Raw genomic sequence first — 23771 nt, forward strand, 5'->3', positions numbered from 1 at the left:
GAAAGCGCCAGTCATAGTTCAAATTGTGAGACCCCATAAGATCTATGGCTCTTTAATTAATAGTCTCCGCAGTTGGCTGTTGAAGATGCATCAGCTAAGCAGTTCTTAATCCATGTAATGTGTGTTCTGATGAAAGTTTATGGCACCAGTTAATACATCGGTGTCTCACATAGAAAAAGCCAAGTGCAGTACGAAAGTTTTATTACCTCTATGCAGTTGCCTTTATCAGGAAAAAATCTAATCTCATCAGAGAATTAACTCATGCATGTTTGATGATAAAAACTGATTTTCCTAAAACTGTTGACTGTCCATTAATTGAATTTCAGACCCTTAACACTTATTAATGGAATCCCATCAGCTTTACTGCTGTTTGGCTTGGGTTTCAGGGGAGTGAATGTACCTGGGTCATGCGGCTTGCTGTTTTAAAATACCTCCCTTTTTTCAGCACTGTGGTAGTCTTCTGGAATTTCCCTTGTACTTCAGCATCTTGCAAAAAGACTATCAGCAAATAAAACGCCTTCAGAACCAGCTCTTTTAAATGTATTGGATGCAAATTAAAAGGCTGATTAACACTTGTTGGCATGCATTCGTTAGGTCAGTTACTTCTGGACAGAAAACCAGCTCACTTCATATCCCAAATGACCCCCAGTAATTTCTGACAAGATATCCTACTCTTTTTGCAGAACAAGAGCCTTTTATGCACCAGTAACCTTTTTTCCTCCTTCTACGGGCTTACCCTGTTATTTTCTATCTTCTTTTAGTCCCGCCGTCAGGGAAATTTTCCAAAGATTCTCTCTTTCATTAAATGACTAAGAGATTTCAAGACTTGTGATTTTTATGTTGATGGTTGTCTGTTTTCATCATTTTTCTGTTTGATATTACTTCTGTATTCTTAAATCTCTTTCTCAAGTGAACTTTCCTAGACACGTAGCTACAACTGACCATTTTAATTAAGGAAATGTAGAGTATAGGCCACCTACTAAGTATTTTAAATGATTTAACTTCTCATTCCCTTTTCTGTCTTAATTGAGTAATGCTGAGAGTAGAAAGTTAATGGCAATTTAGCCATGTCAAATTACTGTCTTCTGTTTGCTCATATTGAATGAAATCTGGTAATTATTACTATTCTTTAGGCAAAGCCAGTTTCCAGGCCTGTGATTAAAATTTCATTTTCATTCATTGTAATGAAGTTTAAAATAGTTTCCTCGTACAGTATTTATTTTGCGGGAAGGGTATTTCTTATACATTTCAGTTAAGTCATACTAAGCAAGAGACCTTCAGCACACATCTTCCAAACCGAGATCTTCCGTAATAATTATTCCCACGTGTTGGAAGGTTAGAAGGGATCCTGGTTCTGGTGGATCCGAATGGGTGTTTGGCCAGTGCCACCCCAGAGCTGCCTCCAAGTTCTCTGAATCCACAGCCACAATATCCCTTTTCTGTGGCATCAGTGATCTGCATCTTCTGGTTCATCTCTGTCATTCTGAATAGAACCATTACGTGAAGAAAGCAAAAATATTTAAGAACTCGCTTTGTGTAAGCAAAAAAAAACCAAACACTTCAGCATTTTTTTCATGCATTTACAGATCATTTTCCTACCAGCAGTACAGCTCCTCAGACAGCAGCCTGCCAAAAGTGAGTGACAAAGGGGGGTCAGGAAGCATTGTGCCAGTGTTTCCTGTGAATCCATGATTTTCTGTCCAATACTTTTGCTTCACAACCAGTACTGTAGGCTGGTAGTTTCTTAAAGGTGTCTCACCTTGCTCCCTTTAATAAGCAGTCAAATAAAAAACCCTTAAAGGATTTTTTTTTGGGGTAGTTTTAATATATTGTTTTAACAGATGCCCAGCAAAAGAAACAAAGGTTTATTAAAAGGCAGAGAGACTGGACATCAACATTACAGGACAAGTGTACATGGTATGCGTAGGAACAATAGAGACGTGCTAGGGATGAGTGTTGATAATGAAGGCAATAAGTCGTCTTGTTAAGATGTCATGGAAGTGTTCAAGTTGTCTGAGAGACTCCTCAAATTTCTTCTTTACTCAGCTACATATTTCAGCAAAAACGTTTTCATAACTTTTTTTGATTCAGTCACTCAGGATGCCGGATGTTTCACATGGAAAGTAAGAATTGCCAGACGATGTGTAAAGCACAGAAAATGGTCCCTCCTTGCATCACCGTTCCGTGTGCGTTATTTCAGCGTGTTGGGAGTGTACAGGACAATTTCCTGTGTTTGTCAACCTCCGGGTTGTGTACCCGTGTCAGTTTGGAGATCTGTGCATCAGTTCCCGAGTGCTTATATATCATCATTTCTAGAAATTGTTAGTTTTTACACCTCTCCCCTCCCCAAATTGTTTTCCTTTATATATATGTATTTATATAAAAGCTTTTTTTTTCCACGTGTATTCTTAACATTTTCCCTTATGAGGGCAAATTAATACAGCCTTTACTGTGTCTTTCTGGAAACTGCCAGGAGAAGTTTTTTTTTTTTTTCTTAAAACAACCTCGTTTTAGTAAAATGTAGAAATACAGAATAGGTCATTCTAATGCATTGCTTTCTTTAACACTGGAAAACACTGCTTATTAAGAGGCTTGGCGTACTTCCTTTTTTAATACAAATATTTCAACTCAAAGCTAAACCATTGCCATGAAATCTAATTCCGCAAATATGTCATCAGCCTTTAACTTGTGTGGGGGTCAGTCTTTATTTCTTGTTTTGGCTTTGAGGATATAAAAAACAAACAACAGGAAAAAAATGAACTCTTAGTGTCCAAACTTGGGTAGTTCTGGCATGTTATGTCCTACTTTTTTTTTCTTTTCTACCCAGATTCTGACAGATGCCAGCAGCAGCCGAAGGTTTTTTTCAACTAGCACGTGCCCAAGATTATTTTTTTTCCTGTTTGATTATTTCCAGTTAGGCTGCTGTGTTTTAGCCACAATACCTTGCAGAAGTTTGACCCTTCTTGACTAAAAGGTTTCAGAAAATATCCTCCATCTGTAGTTAAACCTCATGTAAAAATTTGTTGTCTTACCTGATTTGCTCTAGCTTACCATTTGCTGTCACTCTCCATAACTCCTCCCCTAGATTTAAGAGCTATCTACTAACAGAAAGCTCTTCTTTGTTCAAGGTTGTATTCCGACATTCATCAGTCACTCCTAAATCCTTTTATTGAGTCCTGAAATTAGATTACTACTTAAGTATTTCCTTGGTGAAATTTGCTTGCTGGACTTTTCCCTGTTGTGTTTCTACCTGAACGTTTTCCATTTTTTCAACACTATTTTAAAAAGTGTAATCATGAGAAATGCACGCAGTATTTCTGTCACAGGCCTGGCTATAAATTGTCTTCCATAAACTTAATTTGATAAATTTGTGGTCATTTATCTACAAACTGCCATAGCCCTATTAGCTGTAGTATCACAGAAAACACATTAAATTAGCAATATGACAGGATGGTCAAGTACTGCTTTGAAAATATTTTTATTAGTTCTGAATAAGCTGTTTTCAATTCCAATATTTTCTGGACACCTTCTGGTAAATTTTACTACAGAATAAAAAATGGTGACTATAAGAATAAACACATTTTTATTGTATAATAAATTCATTTGTGTATATCACAGTCTCTTAAACCTTGCAGAGCTCGTTTTAATAAAAACAGCCCTGCCTTATAAGACAAACTTGAGTTATTTTATTCTCTTTAGAACTGAGCTCCTAGTGTTGTTGGACTTCCTTGTTGCAGACGTGTAAGAAGTGATAGTCTTTCCACTCAAGAGCAGGCATTTAATAAATCTGATCTTTTAAATCAAAACAGCATTCTGATTTTTCTCCACAGAACGTAGCTGGTTGTCAAGTTATTAGTCATCTATAAAGATTTCAAAGAAAGAATGATAGGAAGTCTTTTGTTTAGCCAAGCATGCGATGCTGTTTCCCACAGCCTTCTCCTGCTGAAACTGGCTGCTCGTGGCTTGGACGGATGTACGGCTTGCTGGGGAAGAAACTGGCTGGATGGCCGGGCTCAAAGGTCGTTGTGAATGAAGTGCAGTCCAGTTGGCAGCCAGTCACAAGGGGTGTTCCCCAGGGCTCGGTACCGAGGCCGGCTTGCTTAACATTTTTATCAGTGATCTGGATGAGGGGACTGAGTGCTCCCCCAGGACGTTTGCAGATCTGCTTGAGGGCAGGAAGGCCCCGCAGAGCCACCTGGATAGGCTGGGTCAGTGGGCCAAGTCCAGTCGCATGGCATTAGCAAGGCTAAACGCCACGTGCTGCACCTGAGTCACAACAGCCCCAAGCAGTGGTATAGGCCTGGGGAAGAGTGGCTGGAAAGTTGTCCCCCGGAAAAGGACCTGGGGGTGCTGGCCAACAGCCAGCTCAACTTGAGCCGGCAGTGTGCTCAGGTGGCCAAGAAGGCCAGTGGCATCCGGGCCTGCATCAGAAATGGTGTGGCCAGCAGGGTGAGGGACATGGCCGTCCCTCTGTACTTGGCACTCGTGAGACCACACCTCAAGTGCTGTTTTCAGTTTTGGGACCCTCGCTACAAGAAGGACATCGAGTTGCTCAAGCATGTGCAGAGCGGAGCAATGAAGCTGGTGAAGGGATTAAAAACAAATACAAGGAGTGTCTGAGGAAACTTGGGCTGTTCAGTCTGGAGAAAAGAGTATGAGGGAACCTCCATAGGTACCTCAAAAGAGGTTGCAGCAAGGAGGCTGTCGGTCTCTTTTCTCAGGTGACAAGTGATAGGACATGAAGAAATAGTCTTGAGTTGCGCCGGGGAGGTTTAGATGGGTATTGGGAAGAATTTTTTCATGGAGAGAGTGGTCAAGCACTGGAACGGGCTGCCCAGGGAGGTGGAGGAGTTGCCATCTGTGGAGGTCTTTAAGAGATATCTCGATGTGGCGCTTAAGGATGTTGTTTTGAGGTGGACTTGGTAGTTAGGTGAATGGTTGGACCTGATGATCCTAAGGGTCTTTCCAACCTAAATGATTCTAGAATTTCTCTGAAATACCTCTAGCTGAAATTAGCAGTAAAATCCTCCTGTAGGAAAACAACAGGAAGTATTTTTCTTATATCACTTGATGTTGCTTCTAAGTTTTCTAGCTTGTCAGAAAGTGTAGGCATGACAACAGTGGTGTCTTGTCGTGTCTCTTGGAGGACTGGCTAAATCAGTGTGTATCGGCACTTCTAAGCAGCGGCTATACAGGAATTTAAGCTCAGATTTAGAGAAAAGCAGCAGTGGAGGTTTTCATATGCAGTACAAGTTCTTGCTAAGCTTCCTTGAATGTGGTTAAAGTCGCTTATTCCATAGTTGCGTTTCCTTCACAGAAGCACTTCTGCTGCTGCACCACATCCTGCTTTTTAGTTGCATTGCTCAAAATAAGCGTGCTGGTTTGTGAGGCAGGGTGGCAAAACTACCGACTCCACTGATGATGAAATTGAGGAACGTGATGTGGTGGTGGTGGTGGTGGTGGCAAAAGCAGATGGAAACTGGCTAGGTGTGGTGTCTTGAGCGCTTTTAAAAAGGAAGCTGGAACAATTGCATTTTTTTCTATCTTCAACAAAAATAAGTCATGAGATGCCAAGAAGGGAGAAATGGGAGTTGCTTGCAATGACTTCACAATGCTGGGAATACAGCTCTTCCATTCCCATCTATAGCATGCAGGGTTAGGAGTTAGCGGTGCTGATACCACTAGAGTGGTAGCAGATGATGTGCTGGAAATATGTCTGCCTCATGATCGCCATCAAAACATGAGTTTGCCTTAGACAGCTATTTTTAGTCCATTGATGACTTTCGAAGGCCTGGAGACAACGAACAGCAGTAGCTCTGTCCATGGGCCATGATACAAGAGGATACTGCTGACATGGTAGGTCTGCTATCTCAGTGCTTGATACATACGTAATGGCAGAAGAATTATTCATTGTATGCTAGAATAGTAACCCACAATGCAAAAGAAACTTAGAAATTCCTTGATTTGGACATACTGTATGCCTGTAAAAAATCATATAACTTTTGTGCCAAGTAAACTATGTCCAGTAAAAATAGCACTAAACAAACTGAAGTCCATGTTCTGTGGAACTAAACCCAGACTTTCTCAAAAACACCAGGTTATAATTTCTAAAAGAACATGTGCTAAGGAGGAAAAACCCCTGAAACTCCAGAGCAGACTACTGGGGAAGAAACCATGAAACGTGGCTCTTTTTTGTTACCTGCAGCCGAAAGACTTGAAAGTAAAGCCAGCAGGTAACTATTCGGCAGAACTCAAGGCACAGAGCACTGCTGCCTCACGCCGGATGCGTACAAGAGGCCCTTTATCTGATGCGAGGTGTGAAGTCAGGGGCGGTGGCAGCAGAAGCAGAGCCTGCTGCTTGTTGCAGTGCCCCTGAGCTCCGGCGTCAGCTGGCACCTGGAGCACAGCTCGGCTGTTGTTGCAGTTGACACTTGCATACGTTATGTTCTGCGCAGATCGTTTATTGGGATGGATTATTAAAGGATTTGCTGCTTTAAGAACTTGAAAAAAAGGCGTATAATGGAAACCAGGGTGTGCCCTACCTTTCAGCAGATCTTTCTAATACGCCAGGTGTCATGAAATGTCAAAAAGCTGAAGGCGTAAAGAAATCTTGCTGATTTTAAAAAGAATTTGTTCTTTGCTTTGTATCAGAAGCTTTGTGTAGTGGGGGCTTCTCTCCCTGCTCCCTATGCACTGTGCGTGCGCGCTCGGAGGTGCAATTTGACACATACAAACTGCAGAGCGAGCCTTCATTTTAGTCTTTTAACACGTTTTGCAAAGATAAATGATCACCTTAACGCAATGTGGTGGTTTCTTTGGTGCTATCGCTGCCCTAAACTGACCCAGTCTGAGGGCCTTGTTTGTGCCTCTTTGAGCCTCACGTTTCAACACCTGCTTGCATTTGGCCTTGGAGCAAAGCCCCAAAGTGAGATCCCAACTCATCGTTCCCTGTGGAGCAGAGGCATCCCAGGCAGTCCCTGGTTTGCCGTGCGGAGCTGTGACCCCTGTGCAACCCAGGGGGCCGTGGCTGACCCAAGCCCTGTGCGTGCGAGGTGCACGAGGAGCGCTCTCAGGGACGCCGCTTCCCAGCGCACGCCAGTGACTCAAAGGGTGAGCTATTTATTGCTGGGGCAGTGGCTGATCTTTATGCTCTCGTAGCATCACGGGAGGATTTCCTCCGATTCAGATACAAGTTTCCTCCAGCATGCATCCCCAAATAATTCTTTCAATATTACTGGATCTCTTCGGTGATTTTTCTTTTTCTTTTCTTGAGGCCTCAGGCTGCGTTACACTGCATTTTCCAGGGACTCTCAGAGCATCGGTTTTTCTTTTTCTCTGCATGGGTCCACTCGGGTTCCACAGTTCTCTGTCCCTTGGGTTTTTTTGGAAGACTTGGACAATAGGTGCCCATCCAGTGATGTACTTTCATACTGCACAAAGTTTCTAAGCTAGCACTCATGCCAAAAAGCAGTTGGGTTTTGTCTTAGCATGTACAAAAGAAGATTTCCTTCCTTTTCCGGAGTCTCAGAGATATTTCATGTTGTGGACGTGCCATCGAGCAGCAATCGAAATGCAGGCTGTGTATGCAAGCATACAGCAGATGGAAAACCTGGTATGCAATAGACAGTGTCCACTCTTGTTTTGAGAAGTAGGATTTCTAGTGACAAAGATGGCTTTCTTTGGGAGTCACTTCAACATTAAATATGACTGCTTGTAAGTATTTTTAGTTGGTGTCCAAATCACAAACAGATTTAGGCAGACACAGTTCTTAATGTGAAGGAGTGTTGGCTTTGACCAGGTGGGTATTCAGGGTGCTGTTTCTGCTAGGTGGGGACTTGTTGCAGAAGCTTGAACCAGAAAATTTACTTAGGACTTTGGCTACAGGCCATATAAACTATATGTAGTTTATATATATGTATGTATGTGTGTGTATAAATATATATATAAATGTGTATATATATAGTTTATATATATATATATATAAAATGTGTATATTATAGTTTATATATATATAATATAGTGCTGTCGATCCTGTTTAGCAGTCTTTGGAACCTTTTAAATGAATGGGGGGAAAAAAAAAGAAAGAAAATGTATTTTCATGTAGGGAAAAGTGCCATTCAGAGGAAAATACAGAGGAGGAGACGGGCTGTTTTGGTAACTGAGCCATTTTCCCCTGTGATTTCTCCCTCTGTAACAGGAAGGTCTGCTTTTGCATATGTAGTAGCAAGTAATCTGAGAGCCCTTGATTAACGAAGCTGCGGACATTGATGTTCAGGGAGGAAGTTAGTAAAGAAAAGGTGGGATTTACTTTGCTTTCCTTTCATAAAAGGGGCTTTGAATGAAATTGCAGTCTGTGAGATGCTCCTAAATGGTTTCCAAGGAGAAAGAGGGGAAAAAAAAAACCTTGGATTTTCTTGTACCATGGTACTTAGTGCTTGCAAATCTTAGTTTACTATAGCATTGTCAGCCTGACCTTCTCGTAAAATGCTGCGGATTTACATCACGCTTGGTTTTGATTCTTGCACCTTCAGGTGTTGGTATGGGCCAGATGGACTAAAACATTCTTAACAGGAAGGCGTGCCGACCATGTCAGCTTCAGGACAGGCTACCTTATGATGCTTGATGCTGCGAGTTTCCTCTTATTCAGTCTGTGTTTGCATCATTCTCTCCTAAAGCTTTTTTTTTTTTTTTTTTTTTTGAGTTGAGGAGCTGTATGATGAGTGTCTTGTAATTTATCTTACTAGATTTGGGCTTGATGATCTGAACTTCAATCTGTATTTGTAACAGCTATTAAGCCTTCCATTTTCACGTATAGAATTAAGAACAAATTTGAGCTAACAATAGTGAAAATAGCGTGTTAATACTATATTCACCTATATCCAAAAAATAATTATTCCCTCTGTTATCTTCAAGAGCCTTTAAGCTGGAGGGTCATCATCTCCCATTGAGGGTATTTGTATACCTTTTGCAAATACCTTTCTATTTACAGTACTATTTTAAAAAATAAATAAAGATTGTGTGTGTTCATGGTAGCAAGTTGGATTTGTATCCAAAGCTGTCCTGTGCACTTCTACTTCATCTAATAAATGTGAGATACCTGAATGCAAATCATCTTTACATTAAACGCTGGAGGTAGATGGGAAATGCAATCTATTTTATATGTACTGAGGGATAGGCACATGTATTGGGGTAGACACGTTGGAGCACCTCTTGCATACTTGTTTTTGTGGGTTTTGGAGGCGGTTCTGTCAATATTCTGATAGTGTTTGTGAAGGTGAGGCAAAACTGTGCAGCTTTCGTTCTCTACGTAAGGGCAGAGAAGGTGTTTGGAAGTCCTATGGGGCTACTGTGCCTTCTCCCCATACCTTATAAATCCTTTTTTTCTTAACTTATTCTTAGAATTATAGGGCTACCTTAGGTTAAGGTAGTCCCAGTTATTTTTCTTATCAGGGCATCCTACAAAACCCAGTGGGGCATCCTTAATAAGATTACAAAGTAGGTGGAAACATTTTAAAACTGTTCCTGTTCGAAAGCAAAGACTGTATTTTAAAGTAGGCTGTCTTCGAGTTTGTAGACAGAAATGGGAACCACAGACCTTGATGACTTTGAGAGAGCCCATTCATTTTATATGACTTGTTTGGGTTCCACAGGGAATTTAAAATCCCAAGGCTCTTTTGATTTTCCCCAGTACGACTTAATCCAGTCCACTTTTGCATTGGAGTAAGAACAGACATGAGGCCATTGATGGAAGCCTTTTAATCTAAATGAAAAGAGTTAAAGTAGTCTTTGTTTTTAGTGCAGTTGTTGGGTCGATTTCTCGTGGAAACCTCCGTACCGCAGTGTTTGATATGTGGGAAACTTTGACAATGCCTCTTCCTGTATTTGGAGGGGAGGGTGGGGGTGGGCAGCCGGCAATAAAGCAGCCGGGCTGTAGAAATGTCAGAACTTCGCTTTGACATTTAAAGAAGAGTTTCCATTTTCTGATTTGTCCTAGCGAGACTTTTCTTGATATTGAGCTTCTTAAAGAGCACAGAAAAAAAAAATCGTTACTAGAGCTGTGAGACTTCATTTCTGTATCACAAATTCAGTTGGAGATTTTTTGGGGGAATTTACAGCAGCAAATTCCTTTAAAAAGTGTGCTGTTGATGGAGATCATCAGAAATACTGCCTGTCCCATATGGACACTTGGCCTTTGAGCATTGTTTCAGGAGCTGGAGGGGGAGAAGAAGGTGGGAGGTTGTATATTGAAAATGTGCAGAAACTTTTTTCTTTCCATTCAGTGTAAGAAACTTCAGTCTACCGAATGCCTTTTTAATAATGAAGCAAAGTTACCTTACAATTTTAAAAATAATAACCACTAGCATAAAGCTCCAGGAATGTGTGATCTGCACATTCCAGCTGTCAAGAAGTTATATTTACCTCTGTAGTGGCTGAATTAATTTAAGCAGTTACATTAAATTGTTTTATGTATTTCTTAAGAATTTTCCTGAAAAGTTAATTACTTCTTTCTTAAAATAATTCGGTTTTTGTTTAAGAAAGGCACTGTACATTTTGCATAATTATTAGCTGTATGCATTCATATGCACTTATTCAGAGCCGTAGTCAAAGGAAATGAATAACTTATTTGGTAAACAGAAAGGGGGAATTGTTTTAACTCCATGTGTGTGAAGCCACGCAGAATTGCAGTTCTGTTAAAATGCACAAAAAAATCATGATTTTAAGTACCTTTAAAATTAGCTAAAATGTTGATTAAATAATGTGATTAATGTGTTTTTAACAAACTTGCTCTGGTTACCCTTTTTAAGGATTTTAGAACAAGATCTGTTCTGTATATATGGTTTTATATTTGAGGGAAAGAAAACTTATTTCCATTTCAGCTGAAATTAATTTCTTAACTTTTTATATAAGTCACTGAAATCGATTGAAATGTTTTGCCAAACAATATTTTACTAACTCGTTCAGAGATTACTGTTACTATTAAAGATTTAAATGAGCTTTTGCTCTAGGTATTTATACCAGGAGTTCTGCTGGCTTATTTGGCTTCCTTACATTTTTCAGCCTCAAACATATTTTGCTTGAACATAAATATACGTTGTCTTAATAGATTATGTAGTACTACATTTTTCAGCTCTGGAGTGCCTAGTTTCAATTTGAATTATAATGGGTTTACTTTCAAGAAGAAAAATATTAAAAAAAAAAAAAAATCAGATTAAAATGAAAATATTTTCATGAAAAAGTAGTACTCTGCTCATGGTTTTTTTGTGCTGGTTTCTGTGCTGAATTTTGAACCATAAAGCAAGTAGTACTGTTTAAAGCCTTTTATTCTAAAAGAGTACACAAATTGAAATGTATTAAAAGGTGTATGAAAAAATTTACAAGTAAGCTTAGGATTTTTTTTTTAATTCAGAGAATTATGAACAATATAAAGAAATTTCAGTTATTAAATTATTTGCAACACCAATGGGAGATCCTTTTTTAAATTATAATTTTTCCCCATAAATGTATTTTAAATCGTCATTCATGCTTAAAATCTGAGTTTTGCAGGAGAGCTGTGGTAGAGTGGGTAAGATTTAAGGCAGTAGTTGAAGATATCATCGTTTTTCCTCCTCTTTTCATACTTTCCTTTTCATGCGTTAGTCAATTTGCTATTGAATAGCAATGTTGAAATGAAGCATCTTTCTGAAAGGCGTTGTCACCGAGCCCAAATTGGGAAGTTGGGCAATAGCTCTAATCACATGAAATCACTGAGTCACCCAGCCCTGCAAACCACAAGGCTCAAGTCCCAAGACCAGGGCTGGTGACAGCGGGGAACCAAAGAAGATTTCGGTGTTTGGCCGATGCATCAACATCGGGGGGGTTGCGTTGATCTCACTACAGTCAGGCCAGTTAATGAGCAGCTTTTGACAGAGCCTTGCGTAATGCGTTGATTTGGGGTACTAACCTGATTACAGAAGTCTATTTGGATGACGGAGCCTGGCACAGGCTGCCCGGAGAGGCTGTGGGGTCTCCTCCTTGGAGGCCTTCCAAAGCCGCCTGGAGATGGGCCTGGGCAGCCTGCGCTGGGTGGCCCTGCTGGGGCAGGGCTTGGGCCTGGTGGCTTCCAGAGGACCCTGACAGCCTCAGCCTCTCTGTGACTGGTACAGGATATGTGAAGGACACCATTTAGTAGAAATCTAGTCACTTAAAGAGGAAGTCATTTCCAAGAACTCTGTTGTTTTAAGGCACTTCTGTTGTTGCAGCGTTTTTAAGAGTTTAAAGTTTACTTGCTTGGGGGACTGGGAGGCAACTGGAAAAAAAATAAATCCATCTTTAATTGTTCTTGATATTTTAATATAAGTTTTGGCGGTTTCTTAAGTAATCATACGTAGCATATTTAGTGACATGGTCTCTTTCAATGACTTCTCGATTGAGAAATTCTGGTTGGGAAACTGTTTAGTGTTGCCTTGATGATTTCTCAAAGCAATATAGTTTTTCTCTATTACATTTTTTATTAAAGGTCCTTTTTTTTTTTTTCTGTATTGCAAAATTGATAAGTTGATTTGATATATAGTAAGCTGCAGAATATATTTTTGTCTGTGCTTTATGTATTAAATCAGAGAACGTTTTAGAAAGAATAGGTTGTAAGAATTTAGATGACACTAGTTTCGCTTGCCAAATATTTTTCAGAAATGGGCTTTGGGAATTGTTTGACTTGATACACATAAGATGGGAGGAATGGACAAGTCAGTCTGCAGTATCAAACAGCCTTCAAATTCCTTTAGAAAAGAAATGCAACTGTAGTGGTCTATTTAAAATTAAGCTAGGTGAAAGCCGTAGTAAAACTTAGGGAGCAGTCTCGGGGTGGAGGGATGCTGGGCAATTTGACTACAAATATCTTCAGTGTGTAGTGGATGTTGTTCTTCAAGGGAACTCAATAAAATAAATGGAAGTATTGATAAGCCAGTGGAGATGCATTACGCAGCCACATCAGTGAATCTGTTCTTTTCACCTCTGGGGATGAGGAAAAGCAGTTAAAATGCAGAACGTAGCAACTCATCAGTTTCGGGCAAAGACGCCAGCTTGCAGGAGCATGAAAAGCCTTAGCAAATAAGTCTTACTGAAATGAAGCAAATATATCTGGGTTGTAAATGGGCGTTTGTCTGGCAAAGACGGTGAGTAATACAAACCACAATTAGCAAATGGAATATAAGTTTTCAGAAAGGGTTTTTTTTTTTTTTTTTTTTTTGCCACTGGTACAGCGAGCTGTGTGTACATTTGGTAAAGTAGGATACAATTTTAAGCCAGTTGAACTTTTCTATCCTAAGCAGCAGTTTTCAGAACAACGTGTAGCTAAGCAGCCTTGCTTTAGTGCCTTCACTGGAGGCAGGAGGAGGAAAGAGAAACCCTCTTTTGGTTTCAAAGCTGGACTGCTCAGGTAGGGAGCATCTCTACTTACTGTCTTTCAGTCAGCAAAGCTTTGGGCGGGTTGTGTGGCCAGGGGCAGCAGATTAGGGCTGGGGAATTGACAGTGCCACAGCGTTGGGTCTGAGGGGTGATCAGGAGGAAATTCCCCTTTTGTGAAGTTCAGGATAGGGCTGCAGGACCCCCGGGTGCTGCGGCAGGGACAAGCCGGTAGTGAAAGGGTGCAAAGCTGGGCTTTCCCAATGGGACCAGGGAGACAGGAAGCAAATTCATAGGAAGGAGGTCTTCCTCCGTGCTGCCGCTCAGAAAACAGTCTGCTCTGTAAAGCTGTGACTGAGAGAGGAAAGGAAGAGGGTAGCTGAGGTAGGAGGCACGCGTCTGGGTCTCCTTAGTAGTGTTGGGGCCAGATGGCTTGGTTCTCTGTTGAGAGAAGAAAGATTTGCAGTGGATCCCTTCTATGGATGGGAACATTATCTAGAAACGGTGCTAGCCAGTTTTGGTTTTGTTTTTTTATCTCGGCAATATATCCACCTAAACATTAAACCTACTCACAGTACTTGGCGACTTGTTTGTAAGAAACAAAAGTGAACTAGTTTAGCATGGGGCAACTGTAAATTACGAACAGTGTTATTTCCTATTAGGCGCTGTAACATGAAAGAGGCTCTCGGCTGTGCTCCCACTCGTTTTCCCCTCATGTGAAAGTTAATCCATCGTTCTGGATTTCTCTTCACAAATATTAGTTGTGTTACAGGGGATTATCGTTTCAGGTGAACTGCAAGCAGTGAATTGGATTGTGAAAATACCGTTGTGTTTTTAATGCGAATACATCTGCTAGGGCAACAAAGACAGTAAGAAGGCCAAAATGATGGCTGCAGCCACAAGATTACTTGGCTCTTCCAGGTGTGACTCCTGAAGTGCCCAAATGTTCAATTTTCCATGAAATTTCTTACATGGGCTTCATTCAGTTTGGAGACAGGAATAGGGGTACCCTTATAAATAGCAGTAAATGAAGATTTACTGTTGATTCTTCTAGAGAGTACTCACATAGAGCATAGATTTTTAACGGAGTTGTGATTTTTGTTATGGATGTATGTGAAATTTATAATGGCCCTAACTTCATTCTTGCTTGGCCATCCTACTGGCTTGTATTTTTAGTCTTGCTTCCCAAGGAAGTGAGGCTTGCACTAAGTTCATGCTGTCACAGTCAGCTGTCATGGTCCATCCATCTGCCTACCCTCGATAACTCAGCCAATTTCAAGCAAACCTGACAGACTGGTGGAGGCAAAGGAACGACTTCTGTGCAGCTCAGCGGCTGGGAGGGTCGCTGATGGTGTCCCCCCCTTGACACCAGCAAGCCCAGCTCGTGGCTCCGCTGGGGGAGCCCGAGCGAGCTGGGCATGGCGCGTGGCCAGCCGGTAAAAGCCCAAGTGGAGAGATGGAGCCGGCTTTGGAGGCAGTTTGGAGGCTGCGGTAGGGAGCTGCAGGTGTGAGCAGGACGCGGGGAAGCAAAGGCAGCTGTCTGGTAAGGGGGCTGTGGCTGAGAGACGGGGCAGGCAGCGGGGAATGGTGCGGCAGGCAGCGCGAGGAGAAAAACAGCAACAGATTTCCTTCGCTCTGCTCGCAGAACAACCTGTTTCCTCTTCTGCCAGGGACGCGGCTACGGATGTTACAACCTCGCATTAAAAATAGCAGCAGATAACGCCGCGTGCGCCCTCCGCTGTGCTTGGCTGCGGATGGGGCTCGGGATGGTTCCTTACCTCAACCAGGCTGGTTGGAAACCAAGGCTTCGGTGCACCTCACTGTTATTGCAGAAGGCGTGTTGTTAGCCTTAAAAAGCTTGGCTACCTTAAACGTTAAAGCTCAAACTGAAAAACTCCACTGTTTGCCCTACGTGATAATGAAAACCAGCAAAATTTCTGTTTTTTTTTTTTTTTTTTTTCTTTCCTACACATTCATGGTTTGTTTTGCATGGGAAGGATGGAAAAGCATGCTTAAATGTCAGGCACGGCACTGGAAGATGCATGCTTATGAAACTCCAAGAAAGTGCATGGATGATAACCTTTTCCTAAAAAGTTTAGTCACCTTTATCAGACTTCAGGTTGATGATTTTTTTTTTGTCAATTTTTTTTTCTGTTTGTTGACTTTGTGTTTGTTTTCTGTAGATACTTCTGCTCGTGGCATTCTCTTATCACACCGCGTCCCTGTATTTCATAGTTATTCTCTGTGCTCTGATTTTGAAGTAGTTCATATTCTGGCCAGCTACTCCATCATCCGCTCTTTTTTTTTTTTCACTTTTATTAGTTCTCCTGCTATAACCCAAGGCGATGTCCTGCACATCTCCCTTACAAAGTTTCATCAAAGCCTAAGCTTTTAATTGGAAGGTTCAATGTTAGCACAGGGCTTTATGTGGATTGGATCTGTTGAGATGCAGTTTCTTGTTTTGCATGAAGTTGTAACAAGGATTTCCTAACTAAGCGCCCCTCAAGTTGTGTTTGTTTGTATTACCCCAACTTAATGCCAGGTGGTGCTGCTATTATACCTCCTTGCCTTTGGTTGAAAATGCTCTCTAAACTGATGAAAATTTTCACTCTTGGCAGAGATCTGCCCCTGGCCAATTTCCGATTAGAGCTCGCTTGGAATAAAGCGCTGTTTTTCCTGCGATTGTCTCCCCCAGTACAATAAGTGGGTCGCTGTCATTTTGCCCGAAAGGGCAGCCACCGGCTCTCAGCTCCAATTATCTGCTCAGAATACATTAGGATGTAAGCAGGCCCAACAGGAAGCAAGGAACTGCTTGGGAAGGTCAGGAAACACTTCAGGATCATCGTAATTTTCTGCTGTCTTCTGAGATTTAAGGCTGTGAGTTACGTGGTTAGCGCTTGTAGTAAGCATTAAGTTTGTGGTCACGTCTCCATTGTTTGTGTGTGTTGTTTGGCTAAACCTGTGAAATATGCCAGATAGTTTCAATTGCACTACACGAGACAAAAAAGAATAGTTTTGCAGAATTTATTTATTGTATGCCAGCCCCAAAGTGGTCTGACAGTTGGACTTGGATCTCCGTAGGTCCCTTCCAATGAGCTATTCTGTTTCGTAAATGTGTACGTGTATATATAGAAATATAAAATGCACATGCTTTTCAGCAGTGGCATGGCCCGATTTAACTAGTCCTGAATGCTAAAATGAAATGCATGCATCTCTTTCTAATAAGACTATTTAAAGAAACAAAAGTTCTGTCCTTTTCATTCAGTCTTCCATAATCAGTTTGTATTCATCGTGTCTCAAGTGACTGTCTCTTCTCCCGGCAGGATCTAGAAGCACGAAGAAAAGTACAAAAGCCCTGATTTCTATGTTGATTTTTGCATTCTGTCCAAGGCATGACATTTTTGGGTGTTGGCTTGGTTGTGATATAGTGAAATTTCATCTTTTATATTTTATCTTCTCAACTTCTAGAGCTGGATTCAGAATAGAAGGCTACTTACTCAATTTATCTTTCTGTTTATATATAAGCTGTTAAGCAGTCCTTGCTGCAAAGTTTGATAGTGAATTGTGTAGCATCCTTCCATATGTAAACTTACGTTAGCATGGCCCCTAAAGAAAGTTATGCATTTAACGATACTGGTGTTATTCTGTATGCTGTATTTCATGCTGTAATTGAAGCCGTGACAGTTACAGGAGAACTTACACCATTGTAGGGGAGCGTACTCAAATAGTCACCTTCATTTTGAGATTTGCACTTCTACCATACGTGGCTAGGCTTTGGAGAAAGAGGTGCAGGATTCATAAGTGGGCTTGCGGTTGGAAATGGTTGCGGCTGTAGCTGCCTGGGGACTGAACCAAAGAATGAAGAAAGCAGAATGTAATCTGTAGAGAAAGGAAAGTTTTATCACTCTACTTGTTATTTTGCAGAGGGTTTTTATTTTCCTGTTTTGCTTGAGCCAGATTAAAGTTATCACTAAAATGAAAAGGCATGATCAGTTGACTGGGTTTTTAGATACAACACCAAGCTCTGCAAAGCTTCCAGTGATCCATAATGTTCATAATGAAGAAAGTATGTGTTTTAAGTGTGTGTTAAGACTCTGGTACTGTGGGAAGGGAAGAGAGCAATTTTTAATGCCAATGCACGTATCTAATGGTATGTAAGCTAGATGTTAAAGATTATCTCTCAAACGTGTTGACGTTTCCTGACTGTCTGCAGAGTTAGAAATGAGCTCTCCGATAACGAGGATGAAATTCGGAAGTGACGCAGGAGCCGTCTGCAGCATGGGGAGGATGTTGAGTGACCGCTTTACGCTTCTGTCTTTATTTAACAGGCTTGGGAAAAACAAAAAGGAAGACGAGCGCGCGAGACGCCTCGCCTACTCCCAGCACAGATGCGGAGTACCCGTCCAACGGCAGCAGCGGGGACCGCATCTACGACCTCAACATTCCTGCCTATGTCAAGTTCGCCTACGTGGCGGAGAGAGAGGATGAACTGTCCCTCGTCAAGGGGTCCCGGGTCATCGTCATGGAGAAGTGCAGCGATGGCTGGTGGAGAGGGAGCTACAACGGACAGATCGGCTGGTTCCTTCGAACTATGTGGTATGAGGAAGTTGAGGAGGCCACTGCAGATTCGCCGAGCTTCCTGAGCTTGAGGAAAGGCGCTTCCATGAGTAACGGCCAGGGCACCAAAGTACTCCACGTTGTTCAGACACTGTATCCATTCAGCTCCGTCACAGAAGAAGAGCTCAATTTGAAAAAGGGGAAACAATGGAAGTCATTGAAAAGCCAGGAAAACGACCCAGAATGGTGGAAATGTTAAAAATTCCAGAGGGCAAATTGGTCTTGTTCCTAAAAACTATGTAGTAATCGTTAGCGATGGTCCTACCATTAACACTTCCCATCCACCTCAGATAAGCTACACGGGACCATCTTCCACCGGACGATTTGCTGGAAGAGAGTGGTATTATGGGAATGTACCCGACATCAAGCAGAATGTGCCCTAAATGAGAGGGGAGTGGAAGGAGACTTCCTTGTTAGAGATAGTGAATCCTCGGTAAGTGCTATTCAGCGCCGCGGTCTTTGTAAGACATGATATTTGGTTTAACAAGTGTGGAAGCTCATAATGACCATATCCTTAAAAAAAAAAAAAAAAAAAGGCTTTTCATCTGTAAAGAAACAAGCAATGCTTCAGTGGTACAAACTGATACATGTACTGAGGGTGAGAATCAGTCTCTCACAGAAATTCAGTGACATTGACACTGAAATTTAACAACTACAGACTGGCATTATCCAGGGCTTCTTAATTAGCAGACAAGTAACTAGATATTTAAAGCTTCCATCTGACTTTTCCTGTATTCCTCATATGCAGTCCTCAAATTTACGGCACTCCCAAGGAAAAACAAAACTTGCAAATTGCAAATTTAGTCATTAATTTGAATTTAAAGCCAGTTTAAAATGGGATGTTTGCGTTGATCAGTTTTGTTTTGCCTTTAATTAACATAGGTTAATACTGTAGGTTATATAAACTATTGATTAAAAACTTATTTTCATGTGTTTCTGCTCTACTTAGATGATTTAGGTTGTAATAGGATAAAATTATTATTGTATCTAACTGTTAAGATTATGATGCACAACAAAAAAGACCAAGTGAGTAGCTCGTATTACTTGGAAATTGAGCCTTGATGACATCAGAGGGATGTAAGTAATGCTGATTAGGGATTATTATAATTCTGAAAGTTCAAATTTAAAGTTACATTGAAAGGCCTTTCATGTGTGCTGAAGCCAGGGAAAGCATAGTTAAAGCACTCAAAAATAATTATCCCTTTGCTGTGATTTTTAAAAGATGACAGATTTTGATAATTCCCAAACACCTTTCTAACACTACAAAAATATATATATTTTGAAGATAAATGGAATCTTAATTTGGGATCAGGGCTTTTCAGCATTCGTTGCTTCAACTGTATTATTCCATGAGGACAAATTGTTTCATATGTGCTTCCACCTAAGTATTTAGCTGCTTCAGGTATAAAAATTCAAAATCATACAGTTATATCCGCTCAGCCTTTTAATTTGAGGGTACACAGCTGCCAAAATACAGTAAGCTACAGACATCTATCTCTATCCTACAGTTGTTCAGGTTTCCCCCATATTGTAGGTGTGCTGGTTGGCAGCGTGGATTGCAAATAAAAATTAAAGCAATGTCAACTGCCTTAAACTTAATTTGAAGTGGAGCCATCTTCTTGACTCCGCTGTGTCGTCAGGAGACTGTATTGATTGCATAAATCACTTGTGGTTAGAACTGGTGGTAGTCTTTATCATAATTGCCTGTGAACGGAGGAGAAGCTGCTCCCGTGTACTGTTCCTAACGTAAGTGATTTCATTAACCAGTCGATAGGACGTGTTGGCATGGCTGTGGTGTGAAATGAAGAATGGGCTCTAAGTAATGGGGAGAATGAAGCTTGAGCTCAAATCTGGAAGTAAAGATCCTTTTAGTTCTCGATATTTTCTGAAGCGTTTCACGTTTTTCACTTGCTGATTTTGTTCTTAAACTACTCAGAAGAGGTCCCAGGATGAAGTCAAAATCTCAGGTAGTACTAAAGCAGAGACAGGTAGCACACACTTTATCCCCTCGGAATAAGACTTCTTTCCCTACTTTAATAATCTAAAAGGCAGCTTTTTAGTTCAGCAGAATATCTTCTGAATTAACAGAGCCTGTATTTCTAATGTAACGACTAAAATTTGGGATTGGCTGGCTTGTTGGCTCTTGGCGAGAGAGATGAACAGAGGCTTCTAGTGACAGTAGAAAAAAAGCATAAAGACAATGAAGTTGTTAATCTTGTAGAATTTTTTAAATCCAAATTAAACATTGCTTTCTGATTTCTGAAAACATTGGTAGTTCACTATTACTGTTTCCTTATTCCCTGAAATTTTGACATCATATTGATGAAAATAGAAATCTGTAATATTCCAGAAGTTTTTCTGGATAGAGAAAATTGTCTGAGTAACTTTTAGGCATCATTTCTCAATTGATTTTCTCTGCAGCAGACACGTAGCTGTCAGACTACTTTCTTTGAAGCTCTCTGGTTGAGTTCCTATTTCTGCTCTTAGTTAACTGTAATCACAAAATGAAGACAAATGCAAGTAAATCAGGGAAGACCGGGGAGAAAAAACAGGTTAAATGAAAATAAATCAGAGGAGACCCAGAAGGAAAAAAAAAAGAGTTAGAAAACATGACTTATGAACAGAGGCTGACAGAACTGAGTTTGTTTAGCCAACAAAAGACAAGACTGAGGTAAGGGCATAGAGTTTTCCAAATGTGGCAAGCCACTAGAGGATGATGGTGACCATTAAAGTGCTCTGCAGTGGTCCTGATGTCCCTTCAGCCCAGCACCCTGGCTGACAGGTCCGTCTGTCCAGCAGATGGAGGCCGACTTTCAGATCCGGATGCTGCATGTTGGGTTATCCTGGCTGGTAGTGACCAATGGTCTTGGATAGTTTGAAGATGGATGCATTACTTAAAATACAGAAGTGCACACCCATTTCTTGGTGCGTGCTGTGTCACACTGACCATTGTGTTACACCTCGTTTCCTTGCGTTTAGCAGCCTACATCTTGAGTAAACTAATTTCCTTGAAAGGACAAGGCAACCTTTTAATTTAATAGGACATCGTAACACTAAACACACTTGTGTTCAAAGCATTTCTAAACTCATTCTCTTCATTGTTACTGGGGAAATCGTTGCTCTGCGAGGCAAAAGATTCATTCAGACTGCAGTCTTTAAGTTGTTCCCAGCATCTAACACCTCTGGGAATCCCAGAGAGTTTACCCAGTTCATGTTACAGCAAGGTTTTTTACACAAAATAAAAAATAATCTGATTTGAAGAACTCATCTTTTTTCTTTTTCCAATCTTGATCTGGTCTTGCAGATCCTGTACGTGGCTTTTTTAAGCAATGAGAGGCTTTGTAGTTAGGCATGAAATTGCCTACTTTGTTGTGAGGCCACTTGGGAATTTCAATTTTTGTTAGGTTTAAAGACATATTTTACTATATCCCACGCTTTTTTCTGCCCTAATCTTATGGATATTATATTATCATATAATTTCTTAATGTATGTTATTTATAAAAGTATTGGGGACTGCTAGATTGTTTTCATTTTTCTGTAAGTACCAGGAATCGTCTAATAAGCTGATGGATGCGCTCGATAGCATCAGGGGAAATCTCGCTGAGAAGGATGGGGCTGAGCAGAGGGAAGGTGTTGGCTCTCCCTTTGCTCGATCTTCTACCAGACCAGCACTTCCCCTCGCATTGTAGTATGAACCCACCTATTAAAGCCAAAGGTACAGGGGTTTTTCCCTTTCTAAAGAGGCCCATAGATAAACCAGAGTCATCCTGGTGTTCTTGTGCCTGATCTTTGATGTGTTGTTTTCTGTAGCCTTCCATCAACATAATTACAGAAAGTCTTAGATTTTTTTGAGTTCTGTGCTCGCTACTAGCTATGAAGAGCTCTGTTTGGATAGGTGAGGGTTTATGTTGTTCTGCATTCCCTTGAATGAGCGGGAGACTGTCATTTTTTCCTTTTAAAACTTCACTATATGCAATATTTTACAATATTTCTCTAGATTTGACTTACCATTTGTTTGTCTCCCAGCCAGATTCCTTTAGCCAAAACTGCTGTCCTCAGTTACGCTCAGATCTAAGGGGTGCTGCTGCACTGGAGAATACCCTGAGATGAACTCCTGGGTAGCTAGCAGTCTGATTATCTTCATTAATTACGAAATACTATTATTAGAATCATAAACCTGTTTGAACCATTAAGCCCGTGGTTTATGTAACAGGCACAGTTATCTGCTGCTAAGATTTTTACCAACTCTGTTACACAGAGGTAATGTCACCTTAGCTTTTGGTGTTGTAAAAGAGGAGACTGAAGCAGAGCACAGAAAATGGCTTTATTTGTTCTTCCTGTTGCAGGCTGCTCGGCTGATTTAAGAAAAAAAAAAAGGTTTGTCTCTTTTAAGTAGCACTCTTTAACAAATGAGGCAGATGTAATCTCTGCAGAGTCTCTGTAGAGCCACTTTTTACCCGTTCTGAGTTGCAGGCGGTCAGATTTGTGCTTTCACTGCAGCACCTGGCACGAGACGACGTCTGGGCTGACCCTTCTGGGTGGGTGATGGTCGTGCTTTGAAGATCCAGGACTTGGGTTCTGCTGGGGAGAGGAGCAAATCTGGAAGGAAGATCCTGCTGCTGCCGGTGCCCTGAGGCCCAAAGGGAGCTGCTGCCAGCATCTGCGGGCCCCTTGCGCTCTGCCGCAGCTGGGCCTGAAATTGTGCTGGGCCCCCAGCGAGGCAAGGCTGCTTCAGAGTGACAGCAGAGGAAAGAGGCGTAGGCTGAGAGCTTGTATGCTTTTTGAGGTGCTAATTCGGTAGCATTCAGGGTGTCCCATGTTATTATCCTGGAGTTTTAATCCTGCGAGTGTCAGGTAGAAGCGATGAAACGTGGCAACTGTTCAAAAACTTCAGCACTTGTCGTGCTCCGTGACGTGCTGTGATTGACAGCTACGGCAGAGAGAAGGAGGAAGCTTAGCTTTAAAACAGGCTCGAGGAAATATCCCAGTGGTTTATTTCAATGGAAAAATGGGAATTTTATTAGAACTGCATTTGAAACCAATGGAGCTGATTCACGTTTCTTACCTGTGTAACATTTACGTGAGACCGTGGTGGATGTTACATAAAGAAGAAAGGTATTTGTGTATATCTGAATAGGATGGGAGGGGTAGATAAGCAAAGTCTAAACCCTCCCAGATTGTTTTTTCCAGCTTGGCCACAGACCTTTGAGCTATAACTTGCTTTTTTTTAATGTGTATGTGACTGAATTAGGAGGAGGAGCGAGGAAAACCTGGGCTTGTAACTTGAAGGAGTTGGGGAGCGGGCTTACGGATTAACCTGCAAAATGAGAAAATCTTCCACAGAGGGAAACGTGGTGCTAGGTGAAACTGGACTGAACAGGAAAGTTAAGGGATGGGAGCAGTAAAAGGCTTTCAGGGGGAGGCATTTTTCCCAGCATCTCCACTTAGGAGAAAAGTGTCTTGTTTCATTCTCAAATGGAGATTGTGAAGAGGGTACTTTCTACCCTGGTTTGCTTTGTTTTTCCTTGTAAGACCAAAGAAGTAAAATTAAAGGAACATTTTCCAGCCTGATGTCTCCCATGTGCACCAGCAGCCTATTGTTGTCTTAGTCATTAAGCAAGAGTTAAAATAAAGGATTCTGAAAGAATATCAGAAATTTTACACCTGGACTAAGGAGCTGCAAACTCATAACAGCTAATCTTCAGCAGTCTGTGGTAGGAATCGATTTAACTTCAGATTTAGGTCTTCCCAATTATGACAGTTCAACAGTATTC

General features: G+C 41.2%; 1 protein-coding gene across 1 annotated transcript in view; it reads left to right on the forward strand.

The window, feature by feature from the left end:
* Positions 1-23771, forward strand: part of NCK2 (NCK adaptor protein 2) — an 85071-nt gene that overhangs the window by 57814 nt on the left and 3486 nt on the right. Inside the window, 3 exon segments of the mRNA XM_040536669.1 lie at positions 17709-18193; positions 18195-18348; positions 18351-18430. Coding sequence (XP_040392603.1) covers positions 17709-18193; positions 18195-18348; positions 18351-18430 — 719 coding nt within the window.

The sequence above is a fragment of the Cygnus olor genome, chromosome 1, assembly GCF_009769625.2.
Source record: "Cygnus olor isolate bCygOlo1 chromosome 1, bCygOlo1.pri.v2, whole genome shotgun sequence".
Lineage (NCBI taxonomy): Eukaryota > Metazoa > Chordata > Aves > Anseriformes > Anatidae > Cygnus > Cygnus olor.